Below are 27,886 nucleotides of genomic sequence, written 5' to 3'. Positions count from 1 at the left end.
CAGAAAGAATCAGCAAGATTTGCACATAGTTAGGACATAAGGTCCTAAAGAGAGGTCTGAGTCATTCAAAGCTGACACCCAGTTTACTGGCCTGAGTGACAGGAAGGATTGTGGTGGTGTCCACAGTGCTCAAGAAAGAAAGTAGCGGGAGGGCTTGGGGGAAAGATTAAGAGTTGTATTTTGGCCATGTTGAGCCTTCAGTAATAAAAGGACACAGCATGTCATACATAAGTAACACGTTTAATTCTTTATTTACAAATCCACATACAATTTTCTCCCTGGGGCGAAGAAGACAGAAAAAAGCACATGAGATCAGCCGCACTGTTTAATGTGCTGCTGGAAGGTGCACAGATACTACAGGGCTGGATGCAGTATAAGAACTTGAACAGAAGGGAATTAAATGTTACAAATTTGGCTTCAAGACCCCAACAGGCAGAAAATCTTGTTTCAAGTGTAGCAAATATTGTCTCTTGGGTGTAGCAAAAGAAACACACGAGTCATAGTGAGTTTTAGAATTGTGGCCAGGCTGAAATCTCCAGTTCCTCTGCTGGACTTCTCCCCACCTCCCCCACCCCAAGAAACTCGACTCGGTCTCAAAGACGTGTATGTGCAGGAACATACTGCCCTGATAGAAAAAGAAACTGAATTTGGGTATAATTTGGTTCCATAGAACAGTAATTACATATTAGAGATAGACCTGAACCAAAACACCAAACCTGAACCAAAATCCCTGAACTTGTGGCTCAAATCTGTCTCTCTAATGGGCAGAAACCAAACACTGACTCCTTTGGGAAAATTTGGATCCAGATTTCCAGATCCCAAGTATAAGAGTGTTTGGATCTAAGGTTTTGGTTCTGCCCAAATACAGTGTTTGGAGCTGAGATTTTGTTTGACTCATCTCTGATAATAATGTGGGCCCATATACTGTACAAATCATGCTTATACAGTGTATTAAGGAAAAGTCTCCAGAACTCAAAGGAGAATTTGCTGTCTTACTGCATCTATTCTTTTCTCATGGTGAATCCACTTTATTTTCCTTAGGCAAAAAGCTTTGGCTGCTACGGGACACAAGACAGCAGAAGAGGCTTCAAAGTGGTAAGAATGAAACAATTTACAGTTTCCCCAGGAGTACTTTCACATGAAACTGAATGAAATGTAGCTGCTTATGGGCTGTTTCCCCACGGGATTTGGCTTTAGCAGACTTCATGATAAAAATGAAATTAAATCTGAACTCATCTTTATTTTGCTTTATGGGAATAGTTTTATTCGATCTTGTTTCTTGTAGGCATAAAATTATTTGCACAAAGTAAGAGCAGAGTTACTGCTTCCTAGATGATGGTTCTATTTTATGGAACATGAGAGAACCTGTGGGTGTGGGGGATGGATGCTGTCATGATCACCTAATTTTGACATAGTCAAGGAAGGGAGGATTGTGAGGAATCATTATGTAATAAATGTGTCCAATTTCTCACACCTCCATTCGTGCACAAAAAACTCTCGCTCTCACGGAACTGGATGGTGACTATAGATCGGAGAGGAAAGCTTAGATACTCAGCCCATGAGGCAAAAGTAGAAAAGGAGGTGTTCAAGATCAGAGAGATTACAATTGTAAATGAATTTGGAACATGTTAGGTTAAAAGGCATTGACTGGAGGGAACACAACCCCAGGTGGGAAAAGGCTATAAAATCAAGCTGAATGGCTAAGAGTTTACGGTTTTAAAAATAAGAATCCAGGATAGGCATGACCATGAGTAATGTCAATTGCTATTCTTGGGTCATCCGAATTTTTTTCTCCAGCTTGAGACACAGGTGATGGAGTATGGAGATGTTGCTGATGCTGATTTATTTTGCAATTTAAATCCCAAATCTAAGGGCATGTCTACACTATACCCCTACAGCAGCACAGCTGGAAGGCTGCGGCTGTGCCACTAGAGAGTCGTAGTGTAGATGCTTCCTACGTTAATGGAAAGGGGTTTCTCGGTTGATGTAGTTATTCCACCTTTCTGAGAGGCAGCAGTGACATGGGCAGACAAATCCTTCTGTCAACCACACAAGGGATTAGTTTGACCCAGCTACACCATTCAGGCCACAACATTTTTCACAATCTTGAGTGACGTAGCTAGGTCAATCTAATTTTTAAATGTAGACCAGACCTGAGTCAAATCTCAAACCCACGCTCTGTGCTGATATTTGTGAGACACAGAAGAGAGATAAAAGAGCACGCAGCACCAGCAATGCCTCCTACAAAGCAACTGATGTTGCTCCAAGTGGGGCAATGTGAGGCAAATACAGTTAATCATCCAGATACAAAGGCTTAGAATGAGAACATTGCACAGTTGAAATATGCATTATTGTATATTCCTCTTTGTTGTGTTTCCAGCAAGGCTGAGAGGACACAAGTTATGACTTTTACTTAGAGTTTATACTACAAAGAAGGTGGTTCTGGATTTTTTGGATCTGGGTCCATGTGTTGCAAACCATGCTGATATGTGGCATATACTTCTGACACCAGAGTGGTGATCAAGTGGTGGATTGCATGTTCATCCCAGCACATGTCCAGTTCAACATAGGCTACAAAACAAGCTCCATCAGAAATTACTTCATGCTGTGAATTGAAAAAAATCAGAAGCGGATCGTGCTGCAGTTCCCAAAGCAAAATGACTGTTATTACAGATTGGATTACGATTTATTAATTTCAGTTGATGCATTTTCTTTTGGGTTTTTTTCTGGTGGGGGTGTTTTGTTTTGTTGTTGTTGTTTTAACTAGAGGTGGATAAAAACGCCAATTGTTTTTTGAAGGATTTTTTTTAAACCTATTTTTTCAAAACGACCTCCCAATTTTTTTTTTTTCATTTTTTGGTGGTTTGCTCCCCCCACCCCTTTTCCTCCCTTTTCCAATGGCAAAATAGAAAATGGGGGAGAAAATCAAATAAACAATACCACAAGTTTTCTGTTTTCAAATACTAAAAATTATGTTTTCATTTTCAAATGTAAAAAAAAATGAAAATTTTCATTTAAAAACCAAAAGACCTCATCCCATCAATAAATATCATAAGGGGGAATTTTTTGACTAACTCTAGTTTTAATCTGTTCTTATTTCATTATGAATTTCTGCTCATGTAACGACTGGTCGCTTTTCTTTCTCTGCTTTTATTGTGGATGTCTTCACCAGAGCAACGGAGGAATGTGTACACAATCGTGCCTTAACTTACCCTGTGCGATGCACTCTCAATTTCAGGTTGCACTCTCATTGTAATGATCCTTCTTTGGATGATCCAATCCCTCAGGAGTACGCGCTCTATTTGTGCCCAACTGGACCCTTGCTTGACAAACTGCAGGAATTTTGGAAAGAGAGCAAGAACCAATGTGCAAGAAACAAAGCCCATGAGATTTTCCCACACATAACTCTTTGTGATTTCTTTACGGTAAGAAAGCCTTTAACAATTCCATTGAGCACAAAAAACATGCTAATGTAAAATTAAGATTGAAATCTGGGCTCTCCTGAGCATGTATTTTCACTTGCTCTTACAATTATTTTGCACTAATAATTCCTTGCATAATTGGAGAAACTCAGGTGTGATTGTTTTCTATCTGCAAGTAGGAGCACAAATGGTAGTGTGTAAAAATTATATGGATGAGGAATTCAATATGCAAAGGTCAGTGTGTTCAAATAAATGTCATGTTTTGAAAACCCAGCAACAGTATCCCATCACAAAGTATGCTGGGACACAGGCTAAGGTAATTGCATTTATTCCCCTCTACATTTACAAATATCAATAAAAATATTCAGATGGTGGATATTGAGGAATAATCAGGCCAACAAATGTTATGAACTGGAAGTAGGGATTAGAGGGAGATTTTCAAATCTCATGAGAGCAGAGTGGCTGGATTTAGGCTTTTTTGAGGTCTGATCGTTTAAACTCTATGTATGAATATGTCGGTGCAACTGCACACCTAATTTGTACATGCAGCTAACATGGCTGTATTTGCAAATCATGTATTTGCACGTGCAAGTGGTCAATAGTATCTCTTTTTGCCTTCTGAGCATACAAATTAGGCAAACAGTTGCATACGCAGTGTGCACAGAAAAGCAAACCCTCAGCCATATTATCTACTTAACATCCTCTGTGCATTCGTTTGTCAGTGTTTTTGGATGCTGACTGGAAGAACAGTAGTTGCTCTCAGCTCACTGTTGAGAAAGTTTCACATACTAAAAATAGGTATAGAAAAAAAGCTGGTTCTCTTTGCTTTTTCTTCCTGCTTTGGCTGGGGCTCCATTTGCTCTCCTGCCCATCACAGCTCACATTCTATACCTTAGTATTGCCATGGAGTAAAATCTTAAAAAGTGTGTAAGTGACTTAGGAGCCTAAATCCTATTTTCAAAAGTACTTTAGAGACAGATTTACAGACTTAGGGGCCTAAAGATGCTGATAGGTACCTAGGGGGATTTTCAAAAGCTCCTAAGCAGGAAATTCACCTAGATGCTTTTGGCACCAAAATATCTTTGTAAAGCCTAAACTACCCAGGAGGGTAATTTTGCACTGAGTTTTTATGCACTAACTGCTGCATATTAGATAGTCACAGCAATTACATACACCAGGCAACTGTTTTCTGCTTCAATATAATTCAGTGTGTCTAAACTAGTTGTCCACAATGTCTACATTATCTATGATTTATCTTGTCCTTTGGCAGTTAGTAGCCTAAGTCTAAGGCTATGTCTACACTACATAGCTTTCAGTGACACAGCCAAGCCGCTAACAGGTGCACAGTGTAGCTGCTGTTTGTCGGCAGGAGAGAGCTCTCCTGCCCACAAAAAAATTCCGCTCCCGACAAGCAGCAGCAGCTTAGTCGGCAGAAGAGCACTCCTGCCGACTAAGTGCTGTTCACTTTGGCACTTCTTGTCAGTAAAACTTTTGTCGTTCATGCCTTTTAACCTAACATGTTGTCTTTTTAACACCCCTGAATGACACAAGTTTTGCAGACAAAGTTCCAGTGTAGACAAAGCCCAACTGAAAATCAATGAGACTTAAGATCCTAAGTACCTAAGTCAGTTTTGAAAATGGAACTTAGCCTCCTAAATAACTTAGGCACTTTTGAAAATTTGACCTGTGATCAGAGTGTTTTCTGAATCTAAAGATAATATAATCTAAATAATACGCCCTATGAATATCGAGATATTCTCTACAGAATGAAAAGGAGTACTTGTGGCACCTTAGAGACTAACCAATTTATTTGAGCATAAGCTTTCGTGAGCTACACCTCACTTCATCGGATGCATTCAGTGGAAAATACAGGGGGGAGATTTTATATACACAGAGAATATGAAACAATGGGTGTTACCATACACACTGTAACGAGAGTGATCAGGCAAGGTGAGCTATTACCAGCAGGAGAGAAAAAAAACCTTTTGTAGTGATAATCAAGGTGGGCCATTTCCAGCAGTTAACAAGAACGTGTGAGGAACAGTAGTGGGGGGGAGGGGGGAAATAAACATGGGGAAATAGTTTTATTTTGTGTAATGACACATCCACTCCCAGTCTTTATTCAAGCCTAATTTAATGGTTACTCTCATTACAGTGTGTATGGTAACACCCATTGTTTCATGTTCTCTGTGTATATAAAATCTCCCCCCTGTATTTTCCACTGCATGCATCTGATGAAGTGAGCCGTAGCTCACGAAAGCTTATGCTCAAATAAATGTGTTAGTTTCTAAGGTGCCACAAGTTCTCCTTTTCTTTTTGCGGATACAGACTAACACGGCTGCTCCTCTGAAACCTCTCTACAGAAAGAGTCTTAAACAGCATCCCCCCAAAGGATCAATGTGTACACTTCAGTGGAAGAATGGCATGGGTATCACTAAAACTATATTGATCTGTAAAAGTTTTAGAGACCTTTCGTTGCTGGCAAAGTTGCACATTAGCATCCTTGCAGCACTTCGCCATTAGCTTAGACAACGATCTATTGAAGCAATATGGAAAGTGCCGCGATGGAGCAGTTGGACAAAGAAATTATATTCATTATACTTTCATACTGTATAATGCTGCTGAGACTACAAAATAAAGAGAACAAGTGTCATAGCAAAATGTCAAACACCGTGGAACTAGTTGGCCATTAACGACATTTATAGGAAATAAACATTTATTAATTTGTAATGCATGTAGAGTGTTCTTGCAAGGTGTCAGATGTCAAAGTCTGAATTAACCACAGAAAGCATGTATGGGCAGCAGCACTGTCAAGCTTCCGTACAATGTATCTCAACCCCGTCCTAGGTGGAATATTTCAGGGGATAAGAAAGTAATGTAAACTCTGTGAATCTTCAGTACTTGTTCTTTCTGCTGTGACTGCCAGCCGGAGTGCCAACTAATACCGAACGATGGTAGTGGTTTTATGGTTTGGATACGGACCAGTAGGAATTGTTTAGGAGGCAGTGGGTGCCGCTGATGGTTTGTAATGCATGCTCCCCATATGTTTTCTTTTAGTGTGAAGACCGGAAAGTGGAATTCTTGCATGAAGCCCTAAAGAAAGTTGGTGACAGGTTTATAAATTTTTTCCCACCTGTCATTTCTGTATCACTACATTCGTCTGTCAGCTACCTTGGTTTCTTCATTAATGATGCCCATGCAAATGTCATCAAAGAGTTTGCTGTGGCTTTTGCTACTGAGGCTTCAATCTTGGCAGGTACCATCAATGTCAATTGGAAATTGTAGTAATTTAAGTATCTCCTGAATTTCTGATGGGGCTCAGATCAGATTCTGGTATTCGCTTCATGCAACCATCCTGCCCCAAAGTTTTGAAAAAATCATGCTTGGGGAAAGTGAGGGGCAGGGGATGAGAAGAGTTGGGGGCCTTGCTTTCTCTCTTATTTTACCCAGCAGACATAATGTATCAGCCTAAGATATCTCTTTTTCCCAAAAGCCAGACACATAAAATGGCAGTTAATAGAAACACTTCATGGTGTTCTTATTATCTTTGAGAAATCTCAGCAAAACCTTCACTTTGTAACATTCTGTAGGCAATTACTGGGTAGATTTATCTGTAAAATATATATACTGTGTATCTCTCTCTATTTAGGCACTTAACTGTGGTCATCTCCATGGTTTCTGAGGCAGGCTTGATGTCTGTTCAGTGTTGCATTGCTAAACAGCAGTTTCAGGTCAAGGGGTTACCTTAGTAGGTGTCATGGGTTTTTTATAAAAATAAATTAATGCATAAATTGGAAGCATAATGTGAAGTATTAATGTTCTGAGCCTCCAAAATGGAAAGGGACAGAGAGTATAAAACTTCACCACCCTTAAACTTGAAGCCTGGCACATAATTTAGGATAATGGTGAGTTTTATGATCATGGATGAGGAAATGCAAGAGAAAACAAATGAGTCCAGAAGGAATACATCAGCCAAAGTCTTATCATGTCAGATCCTCTAGCTCTATTCTTTAGTTATGGCAGTGTGGGAAGGTGATGGGCCCCTTTGGCTTTTGGTGACATTCAGGTTACTAAGGTCATGCTGTGACGAAAGGGAGGCAGGAAGAAAGATAGGCATCCAAACAGATCTGTAAATGTCTGGAATTCCTGCAATGCCCCCACAGACTAGTCAGCTCTCATGGTTTGTTACTGAGTTACAGATTTCCCTTCAGGGACCTGTGCTTCGCAGTGATCCTTGAAAACTGCATAAGTGAGACATGAAATACTGAAATAGAAGTTTACTACATTGATGTCACAGGTCAAATCAATAAATATTGCTAAGAATGCCAAAGACTAATGTTAAGCATCTGTAAGTGTAATTCAAAAGACAAAAGGCCAAATGCTGGGTCCATCTTACACTGCAATAAGAAGAGGAGGGAAAGGTAGGGATATATTCAAAGCAATGTTTCTTATGCTGGGGAAGGGAGAAGAACTGAAGACTCTATGAAGTCCAATAAGGACTTTGCAGTACAGCTCTGGTATGTTCTTGGATGTTACAGTGATGAGTATTATAAATAGCCTTATAATATATAGACAGTAATGGGTGCAATAAGGCTTGATACAAAAGAGGTCAAGGGGGGGATTGATCTGTATATTTGTCTTTCTTTGAGTTTTCCTTAGCACTCATCACATCAGCGTACAAGTGTTCTGCAGGTAGGAGCCATGGATTTCCCACCAAGCAATCTCCATAGATCCTGACCTCCTTTCTCCTGCTCCAGGGATAACAGAGGTTACTGCAGGCCTAGGGCTCCAGTCACCCAGTACTTCTCCTGTATGAGGAAGGGAAAGAGATAGCTGGAACCCTTAACCCCAAGGCTATCTCCTCGTGGGAGAGAGAAAGGTGGGCTAAGGGGAGGGGGCTGTTTCAAAGCCATTATCTAAGCAACCTCTTCTTGACCATGTGTCCCATTCATTCCCTCCAAGCTGTAATGCCACCTCCTCCTCACAGTCAGCTCGCTACCCTAATTGGGAGGCACAGCCTCCCCATGTGCAGGGGGGCTGGAACAATTTGTATAATTGGGGTGCTAAGAGCCATTGAACTATACTGTAAACCCTGGATATGATGGAAACCACTTCAAGCCAAGGGGTGCAGCAGCACCCCCAGCATCCCTAGGTCCAGCCCCTTTGCCCATATGTCATCTTCCAGCACTCTGATTTCTATGTTTGGCAGTCAGGACAGTTGCAGGGAAAGGAGAGGAGTCAAGTGTGCAAAGGAGTTTGGGGTGGGGTCATGAGATCATGGAGGATAGGCACTATGCAGCTGCATCAGACAGAGAGAGAGAGTACCTCTCTCAGGGTCCATGGAGTTATATGCAACTGCAGAACCCAAGTGGACTGTGCACCAGCTGATGGCTTAGCAGGATTTGGTTGATGGTATTTTCATTTCTGAGAAGTAATATTTTGTCGAAGAAAATAAGGGAGTATTCATTGGTGAACCAGAAAGAATGAAATATTTTTTTAGAGCAAGGGTGAACTGTGCACATCACCAGATTAAGAATGTTCACTTGGAAATAGTGTAATAGTCTGAAAGATTGCCTTTGATTACTACATTGTTTCATATACTGTGCAGAAGCCTATGGAATAAAATTCTGCTTCATGGTGCTAAATAAACAGCCTAGGTACACTTCACCTCATTTTGTGACCTTATAGGTTTATTATTTTATTCCTAGATTGCCGCGTGAAACCCTGCACAAAGCAGCTGCACCTTACCCTGGCTCATAAGTTTTATCCTCACCATCAAAAGACTTTGGAACAATTAGCCAAATCTATCAACCCAGGACAAAGCTGTCTCTGGACAGCTGCTCTGTATTCTAGAGATATGCGCTTTGTAAATTACCAGGTACAGCGTTCAACATTACTTAGTCTTCTGTAGTCATGTATTTAAAAGCCTTCCTAAAGCAGATTTGTTTTTTATTTATGAACAAAAAAGTGTGCATAACTCATAGTTTCAGTATACATTACAATGCAAGGTGCTTCTTTTGGCTGAAAAATTGTATTCTCAAATCAGTGGAAGATAACCATGCAACATTGTGTGGCTGTTGATATGCAGACCAGTCAGATCTAATTCCAAACTCAAACAGGAAAACTTAATTTTAGACTATTATGGAGTGTGAAAATAAGAAGACAGAAAATAAGCATGAAGTATTTGAAAGTACCAGCATTTTTCCAGGCAAGATCACTGCATAACTGTAAAATCATAAGTTAGTTGACTGTACCTACCTTGGAAAAACCGGTAAGGGCTGAATACCCTAATGTAGGGCATGACTATATCCCTGAGGATTTTCTGCTCAAAGGATTCTTGATTAAAATTGGTCAACATTTTTCAACTTTTCAATGAAGTTTTTTCATTAAAAAGTCTAAATTTTTTCATGACATTTTCACCATTTTCCAACCAGATAAGTACAGCATATCATTTGAATTATGGTAGCACCTCAGAACCCTAGATAAGGATCAGGACCCTATTGTGCTAGGCACCGTACAAACAAAACACAAAGACAGTCCCTGCCCCACAGATCTTACAATCTAAGTACAAGACAAGAGATAGCCTAGTGTGCAACACTATGAAACTTACAGTATTTTTTTTCATATGCCAGATAATTATAAATTATGGAAAACATACCTACAAATATTTCTGTCTTTTTTAAACTATTCTACACTTGTTACAGAAAATGAGATTTTTCTGAACAAACGTCTATTTTTATATATAGTGTAAGAGTCCACTACACTCTTTTTCTCTATGATAACGAAAAATGTCATTAAAGAATAAGCTACAGTATTAAAAAAATAGAGAAACAATTTACGGTACATAGTTAAGCAGCTGTTCTCTGAAATGCTCCATCACTGATAACATTAATGTTCTGGAAATGAGACCTGGCATGCATTTGAAGACATTTCCTTTTTTAAATTACCCACCAGATCTTGCAAGCACTCTTCCAATACAAGCCTCAGAACATTGATGAACTAATGCTGAATACTGGAGATTTGATATATGTTGACCGATCACAACAATCCGATGTTAGTGATGGCTGGGTGATTGGTACCTCACACCGGACTGGCTGCAGAGGATTTCTTCCTGAAAATTACACAGAAAAAGCCAATGAGTCAGATACTTGGGTCAAACACAGGTTAGTAAAGCTCCTCTCTGTAATTTCCATGCATGGCTATAGGTACTGTTCTATATTAGCTCCCAAATGCAGTGATTGAGGTCTTTTGACCCACACTGTTGGAAGGTATTGGAACCCTGCAAAGATGCTGATTGATTCTTGCTGACCCATTACAGGAAGTGGGTGCCTTAACACTACCTGGGAAATAAGGAGGTGAGAGTGGTTCTCTGGGCAGAGCTGGCATAGGGTCTGATACACAACATAGCATGCAGTGTACACATTTATAGTGAAGTGGCATCCACAATTACACAGCGTAAGCCAGTAAGCATCAACAGTCCTTAAGGAGGAAACTTGGGGGGGGAGCGGGGGATTTGAGCTTGGAATTTATGTCATGCTGTCATTAGTTTATTTGTAATTAAGCCAAGTTGCAGGAAATTTAATTTTGACCCTATACAGTGTGTGGCTGAGTTGTGGAGCTCTCTTTTCCTTCCTTTCTTTTTTCTACTCTTGTTTTCTCTTAGTTCTCTCTCTCTCTCATGCTATTCACTGTATCCCAGTTCTGCCTCCATAACTTAACAAAACAAAGACAAACAAACCAACAGAATTAGAGACCAGGCCTATATTCACATTCTGTGTGGGATGCCTCCTTTCTCCCATATTTCACCTTCGTTTTTGATCTTTAATTTTCTTCAGAGCAAGAAACTATGTTGGCTTATGTGTTTGGAAAACATCTTTTGGAGCTATTAAAATATAGACAAGGATCATCTTTCAAGAATTTCTGCTAGCAAATCTTAGGTTAGAGGGGGAACACACCCTGAAGAATGCTCTCTAGAGCTGTGCCCTCCAGCCGCCCTGGTATGACCCCTCAAACTGCAGGGTCTCTAGCATGCAGAGATTTTGCGTGAGGGCTTCCATGGACTTCAGGGCAGGGGACAAATATGCACTGGAACTGTAATGTCTCCCACATCCATGCTCCCTGTTGCATTTACTCACCAGTTTGTTCCCCTGTGCCTGTGTCACAGAAGAGGAGTGTCTGTCCTATCAACTCTTTCATGAGCGCAGAGACCAATTTGTGTCTTATACATAAGTGATTGTTACTCACTCTACACTGAAATTTGGCGTTCAAAGACTCAACCCAAGAACACTTTTCATACCAAATTTGGCGTGAGTTGTTTTTAGAGGGCTTAGGAACATTAAAATAAAAGGATTGTGGCTGCAGATGCTTTTTGGTCCCTGTGTAACTTAAAAATCTTAATGAATTTTAGAAGAAAATATTCTGCAATACAGATCGGCCCCTTAGCCTATGTTCTGCTTATTGCATCTTCTTTCTTCTTGTTTTGCATTGTTAGAGGTTACAGTGATAATTAGAAATGAGGAAATGTGGAGGCTGCTTCCCCACATAGGTGCCACCTTGATCTTGATGATTTTACCGCATTTCAAAGGCATCTGTCTCTGTGCTGCATTTTGCTCTGTAGTTGCAAGCTCTGCAGATGGTATTTATAGATAAGAGCTTAGCTTCTACACAAAAAGCTGAAAAACAGTCCTTGCTGTATCCTTGAAGGGATGGAGCTAACTGTGTATCATTTCCTGTCTGACACATTTAAGAGGGTTTACACACTCTCCTTGCCATGAATTAATATCTGTTTAACATTATACGGGACAGTTCGTAGGTCAGAAACAGCATGCTTTGGTAAGTGTATAAAATAATTTGGCACAGGAAGCATACCCATGGACTAAGGACTCACTTATGTCCCTCCTGGGGCTACACAGTCCTTAGATCTGACTATATAGGAAAAGCAGGTCTACTCACCTACTTGTCCCACCAACTGGTGGGTGGGTGGGGATGGGATGAAGCCTTAGCTCCACCACCCTTCACTCAATGGCCAAGGAGCTGAGCCAGCATGGGGGGGACATGAGCTGTAGTAATTTGGCACTGGTGTAGACCAGCAGTAAATTACTATCCACCAGGAGGAAGTAGGAGGAAATTTTTGTATTAGATGGGTGTCTCTTCAGGAAGCACAATCCTCCTGCAGTTATTCCTGAGGTGTGCAGCTTAGGGCTTGTCTACATGGCAAGTTACTGTGCTGCAAGCCCAGGTGTGACTCTGTAGTGCACTAGCTTGCTATCCAGTATTGTCCTGTGTGGACACTGCTATAGTGCACCGAAGGCCCCAGAGTGTGGTTCAGCTTAACCCATTGCTCATGTGGTTGCCTGAATCACAAACTAGCTAACTGGAAGGTTTGGTACAGATCTGGCTTTACTCTAATTTGTGAATCAGATTTTTTCAATATTCATTCCTTGTACTGAGACTGCAGCTAAAAATATATACATACATCCCAGATCATCACATCATTGCATAGTCTATTGGCCTATTTATTCAAGGGAGCAGATTTTTTTAAATATACATGTTTTGGGGATTTCAAGTATTAGAAAAGCGTAAAAGTGCATCTTCTGAAGTCTCCTTGATTGGCACATTATTATTGCATCCCTTTCATGGGGCAAAATTGCAATGTTGGCTAAATATTGGGGTGAGCCTTAGAACTATATAGAGCCTGATCCAGTACTGAAGCCAGTGAAATGTTCTCATTGACTTCAGGAGGTGCAGAATGTGCTGCCTTCCCACCCGCCACATGCCTGTGCCAGTTCACAAGATTACAGAGGTGGACATATGGCAGCTACTACCTTAACTTTCATTGAATGCGTATGGTATGATAGTCTTATTATTGTTATGCTGAGAGGTACTGGTGACTGCATCATTCAGCAACCTCTTTGAGACTGGGTGTGAATGTCCCCTTCTTTGAATGTAACTGTCAGGCTGAGTTAATGAGAAGCCTCCCAACACAGGCCATGTCTACATTACAGCAGCCACAGTGACACAGATACAACACTGCAGCTGTGTCGCTGTAGCACCATAATGTAGCTGCTTCCTCCATTGACAGGAGGGGTTTTTCCATTGATGTAGTTAATCCACCTCTCTGAGAAGTGATAGCTAGGTCAGTGGAATAATTCTCCCATTGACTTAGCAATGTCTACACCAGGGGTGGGGGGCTAGTTCAAACTTACTGTGGTCCTCCAGGCACAAAATGTTTCAGTCATGAGTGACCTAGCTAAGTTGATCTAATTTTTAAGTGTAGACCAGGTCTAAGATAAATGGGGGTTGTGAACCTTCCCAAGAGCTTGGAGTGAGAGGGCAGAGGGGGTTTGCTGAGTATTGTTTGTATTGTGCATATGAGGGGAGGAAGAACAAACAGAACAGAAAGAGAGGCAGAGGCAAAAAGGCAAGAAAGCCAAGCAGTAGCTAGTGAGTACAGTGTGACGCACACAAAGAGAGCTTTGGGGTCTGTTGGCTAAAAGAGGCTTGGGGATATAAACTAAGAAACAGCTCCTTTTGTTCTTGGTTTCTCCTGTGTTCAGAGAAGCAGGACTTTGTACATTCCTTGTACATAAACAAGACTGTATCAAAGAAAATACTAGACTCCATCAATTCTACTTTGAGCTGGAATATGGCTGGGGCTCTGAATTTTGACTAGCCACATGGGTCAAAAAATGCACAGTAGTAGTAGGATCCAGTTTCCGAGGATACAGATTATGGTATTCCTGTTGAACCAAGATGGAACAAATAATGGAGATGCCTACAGAAATCGGAAATGGCCACTAGAAATTAAAACAAGGCCTAAAACAAGAGATTTCCAAGAAAGGGTTTAGAGAAAATTTGGAGGATGAGATAAGATCCTTGTTGGAGGAGCAACTACAAAGTGCCTCAAGAGACTGGGAAACACGCTTGGGTTGGAATGGTAAAATGGCTTGATGAGGTGACCAACAGTCTGACTGCCATACACCAGAAGTTTTTCCACAAAATAGTGGAGATCAAACAGGCTTTGGCCAATTTGGAACTTGCTAACTGAAATGAATTGCAGCAAGGACTTAACGAGTTGAAAAATTCGGCTCCAGAAGGAAATCTAAATATCACAGAACACAGTGGCAGGCAGCCATCTGGATGAGAAATTGAGCCAGCCAGAGGACTTGGGTAAGACCAGATGTTTGCAACAGATTTCACGCCGCTTGTAATCTACAAAGGCCCAGAGGGGAGCGTTCAGCCTGTCCCAGGTCAGATAATGCAAAAGGGAGGGGAAAACCCCCTAGGACACTTATTTGGCTCAGTTCAACATTATAGCTCAAATCAATGGCAGATGGACAGAAAAGGGGGTTACTAGCAGCCAACGTGGGTGACCCAGCTCTGAAAGTGCTGCAGAACTTACCTGCAGAAAAGAGACAGAGTTATCCAGACCTGGTACAAGCCCTGGTCATGCACTTTGAAGCTAGCCATCAATCTGAGCTGTCCAGAATGCAGCTAACAACTAGAAAGAGAGAAGAAACCCCATCTGGCAGAGGACCTGCAGAGGCTTGTGCTCGTAGCATACCCAGATAGGAATGAGGCCTTCCAGGATACATTGGCGATGGACCAATTTCTAGATGATCAGCTGGAGTTGGACTTGCAGATCAAGATCAGTGAAAGGAGACCAAAGACACTCTGAGAGCCTGTGGAATTTCCCACAGAACTCGAACATTTCTTTACAGCAATGCACCAGTAGAGGAAACAGCTGATAGTGAGGAAGATAGAAGTTGAATGCCAGGAGCCCTGTAAGTACCATTCTGTGTCTAATATATATGATGAAAGAGGGGATTCTATTCTGGTTCATGACTGTATTGAACGATTAGAAAAACTGATTAATTTGGTTTGTAAAGAAGGGAAATTGGCAATAATACAAAATTTAAAGGAAACAGTCGGTTAAATGCTAATACTGACAAATGCTGACAAAATTGGCCACCAACAAGAAGGACTTTTAAAACTGTATTTCAGGTCAAGACAGACTGTCACCAGTGTGTAGTGAAAGCCTCTGTCTCAGTTCAGGAAATGGTAGAACACCACGCTGAAGGGTCAACGGGTGGTGGAGGGTACAAACATCAGCCCCTCAGTTTTCGTTTCAATGTGCGCAGTTGAACAAACATGGGGGTTTGGCTATTGAGTGTGTAATAGGATCTGCAAAATGCACAGTGGTGATTGGCACTGGCTCAAATATAATAGTTATTAAACCAGACCTGTTAAAAAAGCTAGGGGACAGGGGATCCATAACTGAACCCCCTCCTTGGTCTCAAATGGAGACAGTGACTGAGGCAATGAAACCCATCCAAAAACTGGGAAAATTGGGTTTGAAGATTGGACCTCTGGAATTCAAGCCAGAGGTCTGGGTGGCTGAAATAGTGGCTGAGCTAATCGGATTTGAGCTTGGCTTGGATTTGATTATGGCTAATAACTGCGTAATCAGTGCCAGGAAAGGTGTTTTACAAATTCAGTCTGTGGATGTTCCCTTTAAAGATATAGCGCAGATGAGAAAAATGGTTTGGAGGCTGTTTGTTTGCAATGAACAAATTGGCCTGCCCCAGAAACCATTGTACCAGCTACACACTGTGGTAGCTTTGCAGCACAGGAAAAATAGGAAGCAGAAGAAATCTAGTTTGAGACCCAGCATCTTAAGAGGAATCTTAGCAGCTAAAGCACCTGTGGATCTGAAAGAAGAACTGATCCCCGTTTGCTTGCTGAGTGCTTCCGACAAGCAGCAAATAGCAAAACAAGGAAACCATTTCAGTGGACAGCAGGGTGAGCTTTAGCATTGTCACAGCTGAAAAAGGCTGTTGGGACTGCCCCTTTCATATTGGACACAGATCCTAGTGCTTACTGTTCCGGGGTGGGGGAGGCAGGACGGAGGGAGAATTTCAGCTTGGCTGCCCTCCCTCTTGAATCATTTGAAAATGTAGCTGTGGAAGTTGAGGTTGGGGCCTGGTCTACATTTAATAGTTAGGTCGACATAGCTGTGGTGCTCAGGGATGGGAAAATTGACAACCCTGAGCACCATAGCCATGACAATCTAACCGATGACATAGATGCAAAGTAGGTAGACAGAAGAATGCATCCATTGGCCTAGCTACCATTGTTCAGGGAGGTGGAGTTCCTACAACAATGGAAAAACCCCGTTTCTCACTGTAGGAAGGATCTGCACTATGGTGCTACAGCAGTACAGCTGTGCTCAGGACTGGCCCTAGACCAAATGGTGCCCCAGGCGAGGAGTGTCTTTGGCGCTCCCCCCACCCCATTTGTTAAACTTTTCAATATCTTATTTTTTACTGTATTTGTAGCCCATTTCACAACTTTGATGCACGATTTGCATACACTCTTTAACCCTGTCATACAAGATGATAAATGTGCATGGTAGAATCTGTAAATCTGTTATTTATTCATGCCATATATAACCAAATAAAAAATTGTTTCCTCTAAGCTTATAGAAACTTTTTAATTCTAAGAATAACTGAAACATACTAAAATCAATAAATTGAACTGTGCACCAACATTGGGTGAACCAGTATTAATTAGTGTTACAGTAGGTGACAGTCTTAGAATTTAAACCTAATCCCTTAGTTCAAAAGGTGACTTTTCTCACCTTTGTCCCCACAAACTGAAGCACAGCTTCAGAGAGATTCAAAGATTGGGCAGTGGCATTTTCAAGCAATAAAATAGCAAGTGATGTCAGTCTGTCATTGGCCAGTGTCGCACAAAGATATGTTTTAATTAGCCTGATCTTCGAAGAGTTGCACTCACCACTCATGACTGTAAATGGCAGCGTGAGCAGAATCCTCAAAGCTATTCACACATTAGGAAAAGTGTCCTTCAGCTCTGCATCATGAATGAACTGGAGAACTTTGAATGGAGAGTGTTTCCTGGGTGGCAAAATGTGATGAATGTTGTCTAATTTGACAAACAAGTGTTTAATCATTGATGTCCAAACATTCTCCATGTGTCAGCGTCCAGTGAAGGTCTGTACAATTGTTCAAGAATGTTTTCCTATCTGCCAGCAGCTACAAAAACTCCCAGCTCTATTCGTGGTGCTTCATTTGTCTGAACCTTTCTTCAATGGACACTTGAGCAGTGTCAACTAGTGAGCAAAAAAACCCTCCCTATTGAATTATTCTTCCAAGCTTCCCTTCACTTCATCTCTGCCCTTGTTAAGAAACTGTCTCTTCTTCTGATGAATGCCTGTTTCCTTGAAGACAGGCTCAACTCCTAAGTTTTCTGCCATTTCTTTGGCAGCAGTGATGGCATTTTCAAATCTGGTGTCTCTGGAGGCCACAATGAAATCAAGGCAGCTTCTCATCCAAGTAGTAGTGGTTGCGATGTCCACTGACTAAGTTTGTAATGCGTTGCTTACAACATTTACTTGGAACAGGATATCGTGCCAAACCACACTTGAGACCAAAAATTGGAAGTCAGTGATCTGGTTTGCCAGGCTTTGCGCCTCGTGTCGGATTCAGGCCTCGGCTTTACTCTACTGCGCCGATTCCATTGGGGCTTCGTAAACCTCAGTTACTTGGTACCTCAGTGACCTTATGTTGTCAATGTGCCTCTCCCAGCAACTGTCACTTAGGCTTCATGGTCAGATTTGTAACATTGCCCACGAGGATCTTCCATCTGAGAGCTGACGCTGAAAACAGGACGTATCTCCTTTGCAGTACTCTGAAGAGAGAGATGCTGCATCTGACACAACCAGGCTGAGGGAATGGCGGCCACAAGGCACAAAGAAAGCTCTTGGATTCAGCACAAGGATCCTTGCCTGGATTCTACTGTTTCTTCCCTTCACGTTCACACTGTTGTCATAGTCTTGCCAGTGGCAGTCCTGAAGCTTTATTTTATTCTAATTCTAAACGTTCATAAACAGTTCTGTTAGGCCTTTCCCAGTAGAGTTGTCTACAGACCAGAAACAGATAAAGTGTTCCTTTATTTGGATACAGCCATCCTCATCGTCAACAAATCTTACTGTAAATGATATCTTTTCACTGTGGCTAATGTTAGGAGTGCAGTTCGTTATTACAGGGTAGTACTTTGCTTTGCCAAGCTGCATCAATATGTTATCAAGCACCTTCCTTGCCATAAGGTCACTCAATTTGTTTTGAATTGTTTTGCTGCAGTAATGGTCCATTGCGTCTCTATGAACTACTAGATATTGGTGTTAATGCATGACATCGTCGTATTTCCCAGGAGCTCTACCAGACTGAGGAAATTACAGTTATGTTCACTGAACAACTTATCTGACAAGCCCCAGAAAATCAAATTATTCTTTGCAAGGAAGAGGGTAATTCAGATCAGACACTCAAGCACATTCCTCCCCTGCTGGGTTTCTACATTAATAATGCACTGGTTTTCTGCATCTATGTATTTTATTCAGCTTGAGCCTGTATTTGACCTCCATCCATTTAGAGTAGGCTGTAATATGGCCTGGTGATTTTTCATGTTGTTTCAGAGCATCAGCTAAATTATGCCAGTAATTGTACCCAGAAAGCAAAAGCAACAATTTGGCATTCTTGTCAAATATTTTGCAACAAAAACAGAACACTTTGTCAGTTAATTTCGAGTAAACTAGCCAATGCTGATTCAGTTTCTCACCATGCTTGCAAAAAGAAAAGGAGGACTTGTGGCACCTTAGAGACTAACCAATTTATTTGAGCATAAGCTTTCGTGAGCTACAGCTCACTTCATCGGATTCTCTAAGATGCCACAAGTACTCCTTTTCTTTTTGCGAATACAGACTAACACAGCTGCTACTCTGAAACCTGTCACCATACTTCAGCACTCTTTCACAGTGTGACTTTGAGAAGTGTCGCTTCTGCTCATTTAATGGAAATCTCATATCCTTGATTTTGTCTGACCTTTTCAAAATTGTGCAATCAGTATGGGCAGCGTTTAGGATCACTGGCCATAAAGAAGGATCTGATGTATTGATTTGTGATGTGCAATTTTTCTCACTGCTGTTTCTGTCATCATGCGAGGCTGATTCTTCTTTATCGTTTCTCTCCTTTTCATGTAAACCAGATTTTTCTTTGTCATTATTCTCCTTTTCATGTGAGCCACATTCTTCTTTATCATCACTCTCCTTTATGCCACCAGGAAAACTGGATGATTCTCCATCACTTTCCTCACATTTCCATTCCTTATCTTCAGGTAAATCTGCTAATTCCTTAGTAATAAGACTTCCATCATTTACGCTTCACTCCTCAATTTCTTCTGCATTGGGACGATCACAACTGCTTAAAGTCTGGTCTATGTTCTTCTGTTTCAGATATCTTCCCATTAAATTTACCCCTGACTGCAAACTAGATTGCAATTGAGATTTTCGCTTCCTATACTGAGCTCCTGAAGTCTTCTTCATGGGCATCTTTTTTGTACAGGGGAAAATAGACAGTATTAGGGAGAGCAAAAGTCTGTGTTCCGCAGTCTTAGAAAGTCCTCAAACATTATGTGTAAAGCATGGCAAAAGAAGAAACAGTATTTTTTTTATATTGTTGCATAGATATAGGTTCACTAGATATCATAGAATCATAGAATATCAGGGTTGGAAGGGACCCCAGAAGGTCATCTAGTCCAACCCCCTGCTCAAAGCAGGACCAATTCCCAGTTAAATCATCCCAGCCAGGGCTTTGTCAAGCCTGACCTTAAAAACCTCTAAGGAAGGAGATTCTACCACCTCCCTAGGTAACTCATTCCAGTGTTTCACCACCCTCTTAGTGAAAAAGTTTTTCCTAATATCCAATCTAAACCTCCCCCATCTCTGGCATCTCATTAAATCTGTCCTTTATTAATCGCTACTTACACTCTTAAGTCTTAAAATACAGTACACTTTCATAATTACACAATAAAACAAGGTTCACAATATTGCAGCTAGGCTCTCACTTCAGATCAGTTTGTTCTTATATCTCACTCACTGACTGACTGGCAACGCCATGCCCCGATATACTAGTGAGGGCATGGCTGACAACATTCTAGGAGGTTCGAGGAAAATGTAGTTCTCAAAGTCTGGAAGGTTCCATGAGATGCTACAAGGTCCAGAACATTCTAGGAGGTTAGTGAAAAATGAATCCACATATGGAATACCTGAAACATTTTACTTCATACCTTCTATTTTCCTTTTTTTCAGTAACAACCAAAAATTGTACCCCGAGTTCGGCGCCACCCAATCCCGGCACCCCAGGCAGTCGCCTGGGTTACTTGCCCCTAAATCCGGCCCTGACTGTGCTTATGTAGTGTTGTTGTGTAGACATGGCCTAGAAAAGTTGTTATAGAGATCAAGCCCACAACCCCCATTCAAACAGAATGAGCAGGGTCTGCTTCAGCCAACAAATTCCACAGAAACAATAGGGATTGCGCTGGTGATTGAAGGAAAGTCCGTCAGGGAGTAAAAAATGCCAAAGGGTTTTGGGTGGGAATTAAATCAATTTGGATTGATGAGGTGAAAACATCTGGACAGAAAGACAGCGGTCATATGTAGATAGAAAATTTTCTTTTTGCGAATACAGATTAACACGGCTGATACTCTGAAACCTGTCATATGTAGATAGCCTTGTATCATTTGGCGTGGGTCATACAGGGTATCATCATTTTGGGTACCATCAGAATTATGGACAGTGCTAAAACAGGAGGAGCGTTATGCTGAGAGGTACTGGTGACTGCATCGATCACAAACCTCTTTGAGATTGGGAGTGAACGCCTCCTTCAATTAACATAACTGTCTGGATAAGTTAATCAGAAGCTCCCCCTAAGGCAAACAGGGATTGTGAACCTGCCCAGGAGTTTGGACTGAGTGGGCAGAGGAGGTTTGGGGTGTGTGCGTTTGCGTGTGAGTGCATGTGTGTGTGTGTGTGAGGGAGAGAGAGAGAAAGTGAAGCAATAGCCAGTAAGCGTAGTATGATTCTGGAAAAAGCCAGAGAGTGATCTTGTGGGTTTGTTGGCTAAAGAGACTTGGTGCCATAAACTAAGAAACTGCTCCTTTGTTGTTGGTTTCTCTGGCATTCAGAGAAGCAGGACTTCGTACATTCGTTGTACATAAATAAAACTACATCAATAAGACTCCTTCAATTTCTGCTTCCAACTGGAACATCTCCAGGACCTCGAACTTTGACTAGCCATTCAGATCAAAAGAGGCAACGTTATTTATTAACCACAATCTGGCAATAGCCTGGCACTTATATTAGTACTGTGGGATCAGACTTTCTCATATACAATTTTGCAAAGCATGTCAAAACTTTTTATGGTTCTGCTCCCACTGAAGTGAATGGGAATCTTGCCTTTGACTTCACCTGGATACAAGATCAGGCCTTAAAAATCCCACCTCTCTATGTGCATCTGTCTGTTGCTTCTACTTTTCCCACAGAGAATACACTTTAACTCCAGCTTCAGGACTGCTCCCCAAGAATGAAAATGAGCCAAGACCTAAACTGAATGGTGAAGTCCATAACCCAATAATGACAAAGAGTGTAACCCAAACGCTTGCTTTCCAGGTAATAATTCTTCATTTCTTACTCTTTGACAGATGCATAAATATCAGTGCAGGTAACATGCTTATACAAATACATGTTTTTAAATGAACATTTAATATCAAATTTCAATATTTTCTATAGAGAAATTGCTTTTACATTCTTAATGACTCTTTACCTCTGCCTGTAAAAAATAGCAAAGCAAATGAAAAAAAAAACATAGTTTCCAGCTGTCAGCTTTCTTTATGTGCAAGGAGTAAACAGATCCTCCAAGTATAAGCAAGGCTTGTGTCCAACTGTGGAGATACGGCTTGGGGAGCAGTGTGCAGATATTGCTAACAGTAGGCATTGGGCCTAATTCGTCTCTCATACCAGTCTGAGGCCTGCATAACACCACTGATTTCAATGGATTTACACCAGTGTAACTGAGAGCAGAATTAGGCCCTTTGTTTGTACTTCCTTGGCCAAACTGATTTTATTTTAGATATTTATATGCCTTATAGTAGGATCTTAGCACCTAGTCTGTAATGTCTTTATGTGTTTTTTATATATATATCTATAATAAATAGGTGTGTAAGACAATAGCAGAGTAAATTAGTTTAAAGGCTCACCATCAACACTGGCAGATTTAAATTTTTAACCTCTGCCCTCAAAATTGATGTGGTTTGTTTTTTTGGGGGGCTTGTTTTGGTTTTGATTTTTTACAATGTATACCCAGTATTTATTAACAGATCGCCCAGCAAAGGGCAAGAATTTGACTAAATCTCAGCTTCTCAGATGGGCTCCTCACTTGGGTGCATGGGGTCTGATGTTCATGTGACCTGGGTGCATTTGTCTGTGTAGCACCATTAGTATATTCTGTCTGCAGATCCTTTCTTCTGACCTGGTAGGAGCCTGAAATTTGCAAGAACCCTGCACATTAGAAACAAAGGCTCTTAGAAATACTAATCCCCAGAAAAATGTAGCTAGCAGCCAGAATGTAGAGGATGTCCTGCTCAAAACCAGACCTCATCGTGTTTCCTTCAGCACCCTGAAAATATGATGACTTCCATGGGCATAACACCTCCTTGACACCATAGTTTGTGTGCTCCTCCTCCCTTCTCTCACAGAGCCCAGCTCCATGTTGGAGTTCTAATTTGAACTGCAGTATGTTTCTTGCAGAAGTTCACATGTTCATTTTGAGAGGCCCTATGATGGAAGTTGCTCCTGCACTCATGTTCCCTCAAAACAGAAAAGCAAGACTGCAAAACCCTGAATCATAATCTTCCCACTGCAGTTTATTAATATCTCTTTCTAAGGGTACTGCATGTGTGCAAAGCAAATGGAGATGTGACTGTAGCATGGGTAGACACACCCATGCTAGTTTTAATCTCGCTAGCATGAGTAACAATCATAGTGGCATGGATTTCAGCTCAGACTAGCTGCCTCAGTACAAGCCCACCGGGGACCCTGAGTACATACTTGGGTTGTTAGCCCACACTGGGGACCGTACGGCCACATCTTCACTGCTATCGTTACCTTGTGCTAGCTAGATTAAAGCTAACATGGGTGTGTCTCTCTGTGCTACAACCACTCCTCCATTTGTGTCATAAATACACCCTCAGACGCAAAACAAAATCTGTCGCTACTGAGATATAATAAGATGCAGTGTACAGTGGAAAATTTGAATGCAGGTCTGTCTGTATTGTAAGGATTCAAATTCTCCTTACCCAGCTTGCTCTGTCTATGTTAGTATTTTAACATGTGTTAGTTAAAACAGCTTTTTCCTAGTGTAAACATGGTCTTATAACCTAATCTATAGCCACTGAAGTCATAGTTCTCTTTCCATTGATTTCAGTGGACTGTACAGGAGGCCTTATATTTCTATGTGTCTAAGCATCTCATCTGTAAAATGGGAATAATACGACTTCCTTTCTCCCACCCTTTGTCTGTCTAGTTTATTCAAATGATTGTAAGCCTTTCAGGAAAGGGACTGTCATTTAGTATGTGTGTACAGCACATTGCAAGTCTGATCTCAGTTGCAGGTTCTAGGTGCCACTGCAATAATATTAACTAATAACACTAAAATGTAAATGTGTCACGTCATCCAGCTTTCTCAGACTGTTGCTCTCAGAAGAGGCCTGTTGGTGATGCGCCATGGGGAGAGAGTGGATCATGTTTTTGGGAAGTCCTGGATTCAGCAATGCTTAACTGCAGATGGTAAATAAAAGAACAGGAGGACTGGACCTTGGCAAACCAGACTGAAAAGAAAATATTGTACCATGATGGCAGTGATGCGTAAAGTCTAAATTACTACTTGTAAATGTCTGCAAACCAGACTAACTTTAGTGCTGAAGAAAGCAGTTATTCAGAAATACCCTTCCTACACAGAAAGCCTAGTTGTATCATACAGTCAAAGTGATATGGTAGAACCTTAGAGTTACGAACACCAGAGTTACGAACACCAGAGTTACGAACTGACTGGTCAACCACACACCTCATTTGGAACCAAAAGTATGCAATTGGGCAGCTGCAGAGACCAAAAGAAAAAAAGAAAAAAAAGATAAATACAGTACAGTACTGTGTTAAACATAAATTACTAAAAAAATAAAGGGAACGCTTAAACAAAAGGTTTGACAAGATAAGGAAACTGTTTCTGTGCTTGCTTCATTTAAATTAAGATGGTTAAAAAGCCGCATTTTTCTTCTGCATAGTAAAGTTCAATACACATATTAAAGTGTATTAAGCCAATGTTTGGCTGTAAACTTTTGAAAGAACAGCTATAATGTTTTGTTCAGAGTTACAAACATTTAATAAATAAATTGGTTAGTCTCTAAGGTGCCACAAGTATTCCTTTTCTTTTTGCAAACATTTCAGAGTTACAAAACAGCCCCATTCTCCAGGTGTTCAGAACTCTGAGGTTCTACTGTATTTGAGATATGCACAATCGATATACGATCTATAGTCACTGTACTTCCCATGTAGTCATCCTACATACGCAATACTGCACAAATAGAGCTGTGTGAAACTTTACATTTTTGTCTCGAGTTGATGTGCAAAACATGAATTTTTTACCAGCATTTTCAGAAATTTAAAAAATTGATCAATGACCAAATTTCCCTATTTTGTGTGGATAGCCATAGCTTTTCAACATTACAGTGTTGATCAAAATCATGACGCTGTGCTAGTCAAACCCAGTCAAGAATAACTGGAGTAGACAATGAGATTTTGTGGGGAAATGACCAAATGTTAACACTGTCTTAGGTGGAAAGTCAACGTTGAAGGTTTTTTTGGCCTTCAAAGCATGATTCTGAGGTGAAAAAAAATTTTATATGTATACATTTGGGCATGAGGGTGGGAGAGGAATTGTGTTTTGCTCATGGTCTCCTGGGTTATGTTGGAAATCAGACAAGATGACCATAATGATCCCTTCTGCCCTTAAAATCTGTGAATTATTTTCTTTTCTATTTTGCTATGAAAACATTGTTTTTTGATAACTTTGGCAATGGAAAAAAAGGGTTTCCACCACTCTGATGTGAATATATGTCTCCGGTGAATTTTACAGAGCGTCTGTTTTCTCTGGTGTTCTGCCACTCTGGAACTCAGAGGACATGTGTCATTCTGTCAGAGGGTTCTCTCCCTGGCTGTCTTTCCCAGAACCTAATGAAACTGGGCCATAGTGAATAAACAATTTCCCTGGTTTGCTTTGGTGAATGTAAAATGCAGTATCCCTGAGGTAATATTAAGGAATCACTCACTCCTTTTGTTCACCAAGGGGACAGTTAGGTTCGGGTTTTCAGAAATAGTTGCCTAAAATGCAGAAGAAAATTATTGTGCATGCATAACAGAAATGCGTTATGTATGTATTACTACGGCCTTTATATAGAGGGATGAAATGTTCTGTTTTGTTTTAGGAAAATACCACAGAGCAGATCTGAACTTTCCTGCCAGTCTGCCAAAACGAAGAGACAGCATCAAACATTTTGAATATGATCCTCCTTTATCATGCTGTGGTGTTTTCCAGTCTAGACTTGTAGGTAAGTTAGATATTATTCTAATAGGAATGAAAAGGGGTGGAAGAAAGACTTCTGTAATCTGCGAAAGTGCACACAGGCTTTACCATAGGAATGCTTCCTGGCAGCGTAACTGGTAGAGTTCCTTTATGGGCAGCAGGAAAGGGACTTTGCTCTTTCACGTGGGAACTCTACAGCAGAGTGGAGAGCAGGGCCAATTTCTCATGTAGTGCAAGAGCCAGCCTGCTACCTTATGTCAGGGAAGGGTCAGAGCAATGTGACACAACACTGTACATTCTGCTTCTAGTCTGAACCGGAGCAGTGAACTGTAGCATCCCTGTTGGCTAGCTAGAGTGGGGCAGGACATGCAGTTTCTTGGTCTGTAGACTGTGTGAGAGCAGTTCATTGGGAGTATTTGATATTTGAGCTGTATTGGATAATCAGATTGAATACATCTATCCATGATGTGTTTCTGTTCCCTGCTTTGATGAGTATAACTCTCAGAAAAAGGGTTGTGATGAAAATACCTGTCTTTCTCTAAGTGCCATTTACAAATTTAAAATTTACTTTCTGTGACTGTTTTTCTACTTTCAGAGTAGCAGCCATGTTAGTCTGTATCCGCAAAAAGAACAGGAGTACTTGTGGCACCTTAGAGACTAACACATTTATTAGAGCATAAGCATTTCCTTTTCCCAACAAATATCCCTTCTGGTAAGCTTGTTCACCAGAATATTTGTGGAAAGTGAATTAAGTATTTTTGGAAAGTGAATTAAAAAGAGGCATGAGCGCATTCAAAGTCAGTTTATTGTAAAGTTCAAACTAATATCTGTGGGAAACATTTTGCAGTAGTACTAATGATTGTAAAGAGCAACTCTCGTGTGTATTTCAGGAGAAGCTCTGCTGGAGAAACAAGAGGCAGTTAGCCATGTATACTGTTCCCCTGCACTCCGCTGCATACAGACAGCTCAACACATGCTAGAAGGTAGGTTAGCAAAATGGTTATGTTCTTATGCCACACTGGACATTTCTGAGTCAATCTTCTTCTGAGCCAATGACAGTGGAGCAGCTAAAATGTTGCATGGCTTTTTGAAAATTTACTTTTGCCTTTAATCGGGGCTGACAGATATTTCTGTCTAGAGCAAGGGCTAGGTGATAAGTGAGGAAGTAATAAAGTTTCCCTGCTATAATAGTACAATCATATTCAATTGAATTATGTCCAATAAAGTTAAAACAGAATCTAATGTTGTATAAGACAAAGACATATCAGAGTAAGTAGAATTTAACTTATTGGCTAGACTCAAATTGTTATACTTAACTCTTCCATGAATGATTTTGGTCATAAAATCAAGTGTTTCCATTCCATTGAGGGGAAAGAAACCTGAGACTTTCTCCTGGAAGTTTGCCTTTGCCAACAAGAGGTTTGAGACCGCCACATTATTAAAAACTAGTCTTTTTAAATGAAGAATCCCGCATGATAGGTGACTCATAAAATTTCTTTTAAAATCACAAAGCCATGGATGATAAGACTCTGTGATTCCAGAACTGGGAAGGAACACTGCGTTTCTGCTGGGAATTCACATCACTGTGGCTTTCTGAGAATACAGAGTAAAACTCAGGTTACCTCTTTAACAGGGAGATTTTTCTTTAACACTATGTTTATAGGTTTGGATTTACTGCTCCACATAGGCCCAGTGAACTACAGGGTATATAAAAATAGCATGAAACAATTTTCTTCTTGATATTTACTTACCCTGTAACACCTTTGAGGAGCGAGTTGTTGTCTCCATCTTGTTCTGTACCCCACAGAACACAGTGGCATCACTCTGCAAATAACAAAGGTTTGAGAATAATGGTTTGAGAATTTACACTTACAGTCACTCTGGCAAGAATATAATATACTTTCTTCTCCTCCCCGTGGGTTGCTAGCTTCAGAACTTTACCAAGTATTGTTTATGCATGTGGAGAAGGGTAT

The 27,886-nt window shown here is 40.8% G+C and overlaps 2 protein-coding genes across 6 annotated transcripts in view; one reads left to right on the top strand and one right to left on the bottom strand.

Annotated features, from left to right (window-relative positions):
• UBASH3A (ubiquitin associated and SH3 domain containing A) overlaps positions 1–27,886 on the top strand; it is a 39,518-nt gene that overhangs the window by 3,893 nt on the left and 7,739 nt on the right. For 2 of the 3 annotated variants that reach the window (XM_073359790.1, XM_073359781.1), the window contains 9 exons: positions 1,042–1,095; positions 3,239–3,425; positions 6,480–6,678; positions 9,131–9,300; positions 10,377–10,585; positions 21,820–21,946; positions 24,013–24,121; positions 25,816–25,938; positions 26,804–26,896. In XM_073359790.1, coding sequence (XP_073215891.1) covers positions 1,042–1,095; positions 3,239–3,425; positions 6,480–6,678; positions 9,131–9,300; positions 10,377–10,585; positions 21,820–21,946; positions 24,013–24,121; positions 25,816–25,938; positions 26,804–26,896 — 1,271 coding nt within the window. The remainder of the gene's footprint in view (positions 1–1,041; positions 1,096–3,238; positions 3,426–6,479; positions 6,679–9,130; positions 9,301–10,376; positions 10,586–21,819; positions 21,947–24,012; positions 24,122–25,815; positions 25,939–26,803; positions 26,897–27,886) is intronic. The other variant, XM_073359800.1, reaches the window with a different exon arrangement.
• TMPRSS3 (transmembrane serine protease 3) overlaps positions 1–27,886 on the bottom strand; it is a 73,500-nt gene that overhangs the window by 40,671 nt on the left and 4,943 nt on the right. For 2 of the 3 annotated variants that reach the window (XM_073359813.1, XM_073359827.1), the window contains exons 2-5: positions 27,665–27,737; positions 24,399–24,431; positions 10,374–10,533; positions 3,213–3,332 (exon numbers count right to left, since the gene is read on the bottom strand). The gene's annotated coding sequence lies outside the window, so the exon portion shown is untranslated. The remainder of the gene's footprint in view (positions 1–3,212; positions 3,333–10,373; positions 10,534–24,398; positions 24,432–27,664; positions 27,738–27,886) is intronic. The other variant, XM_073359817.1, reaches the window with a different exon arrangement.

This window comes from Lepidochelys kempii, chromosome 1 (genome assembly GCF_965140265.1).
Source record: "Lepidochelys kempii isolate rLepKem1 chromosome 1, rLepKem1.hap2, whole genome shotgun sequence".
Taxonomy (NCBI): Eukaryota; Metazoa; Chordata; order Testudines; family Cheloniidae; genus Lepidochelys; species Lepidochelys kempii.
The sequence above is the reverse complement of the archived record's forward strand: the minus strand, read 5'-3'. Positions and strand labels throughout refer to the sequence as shown.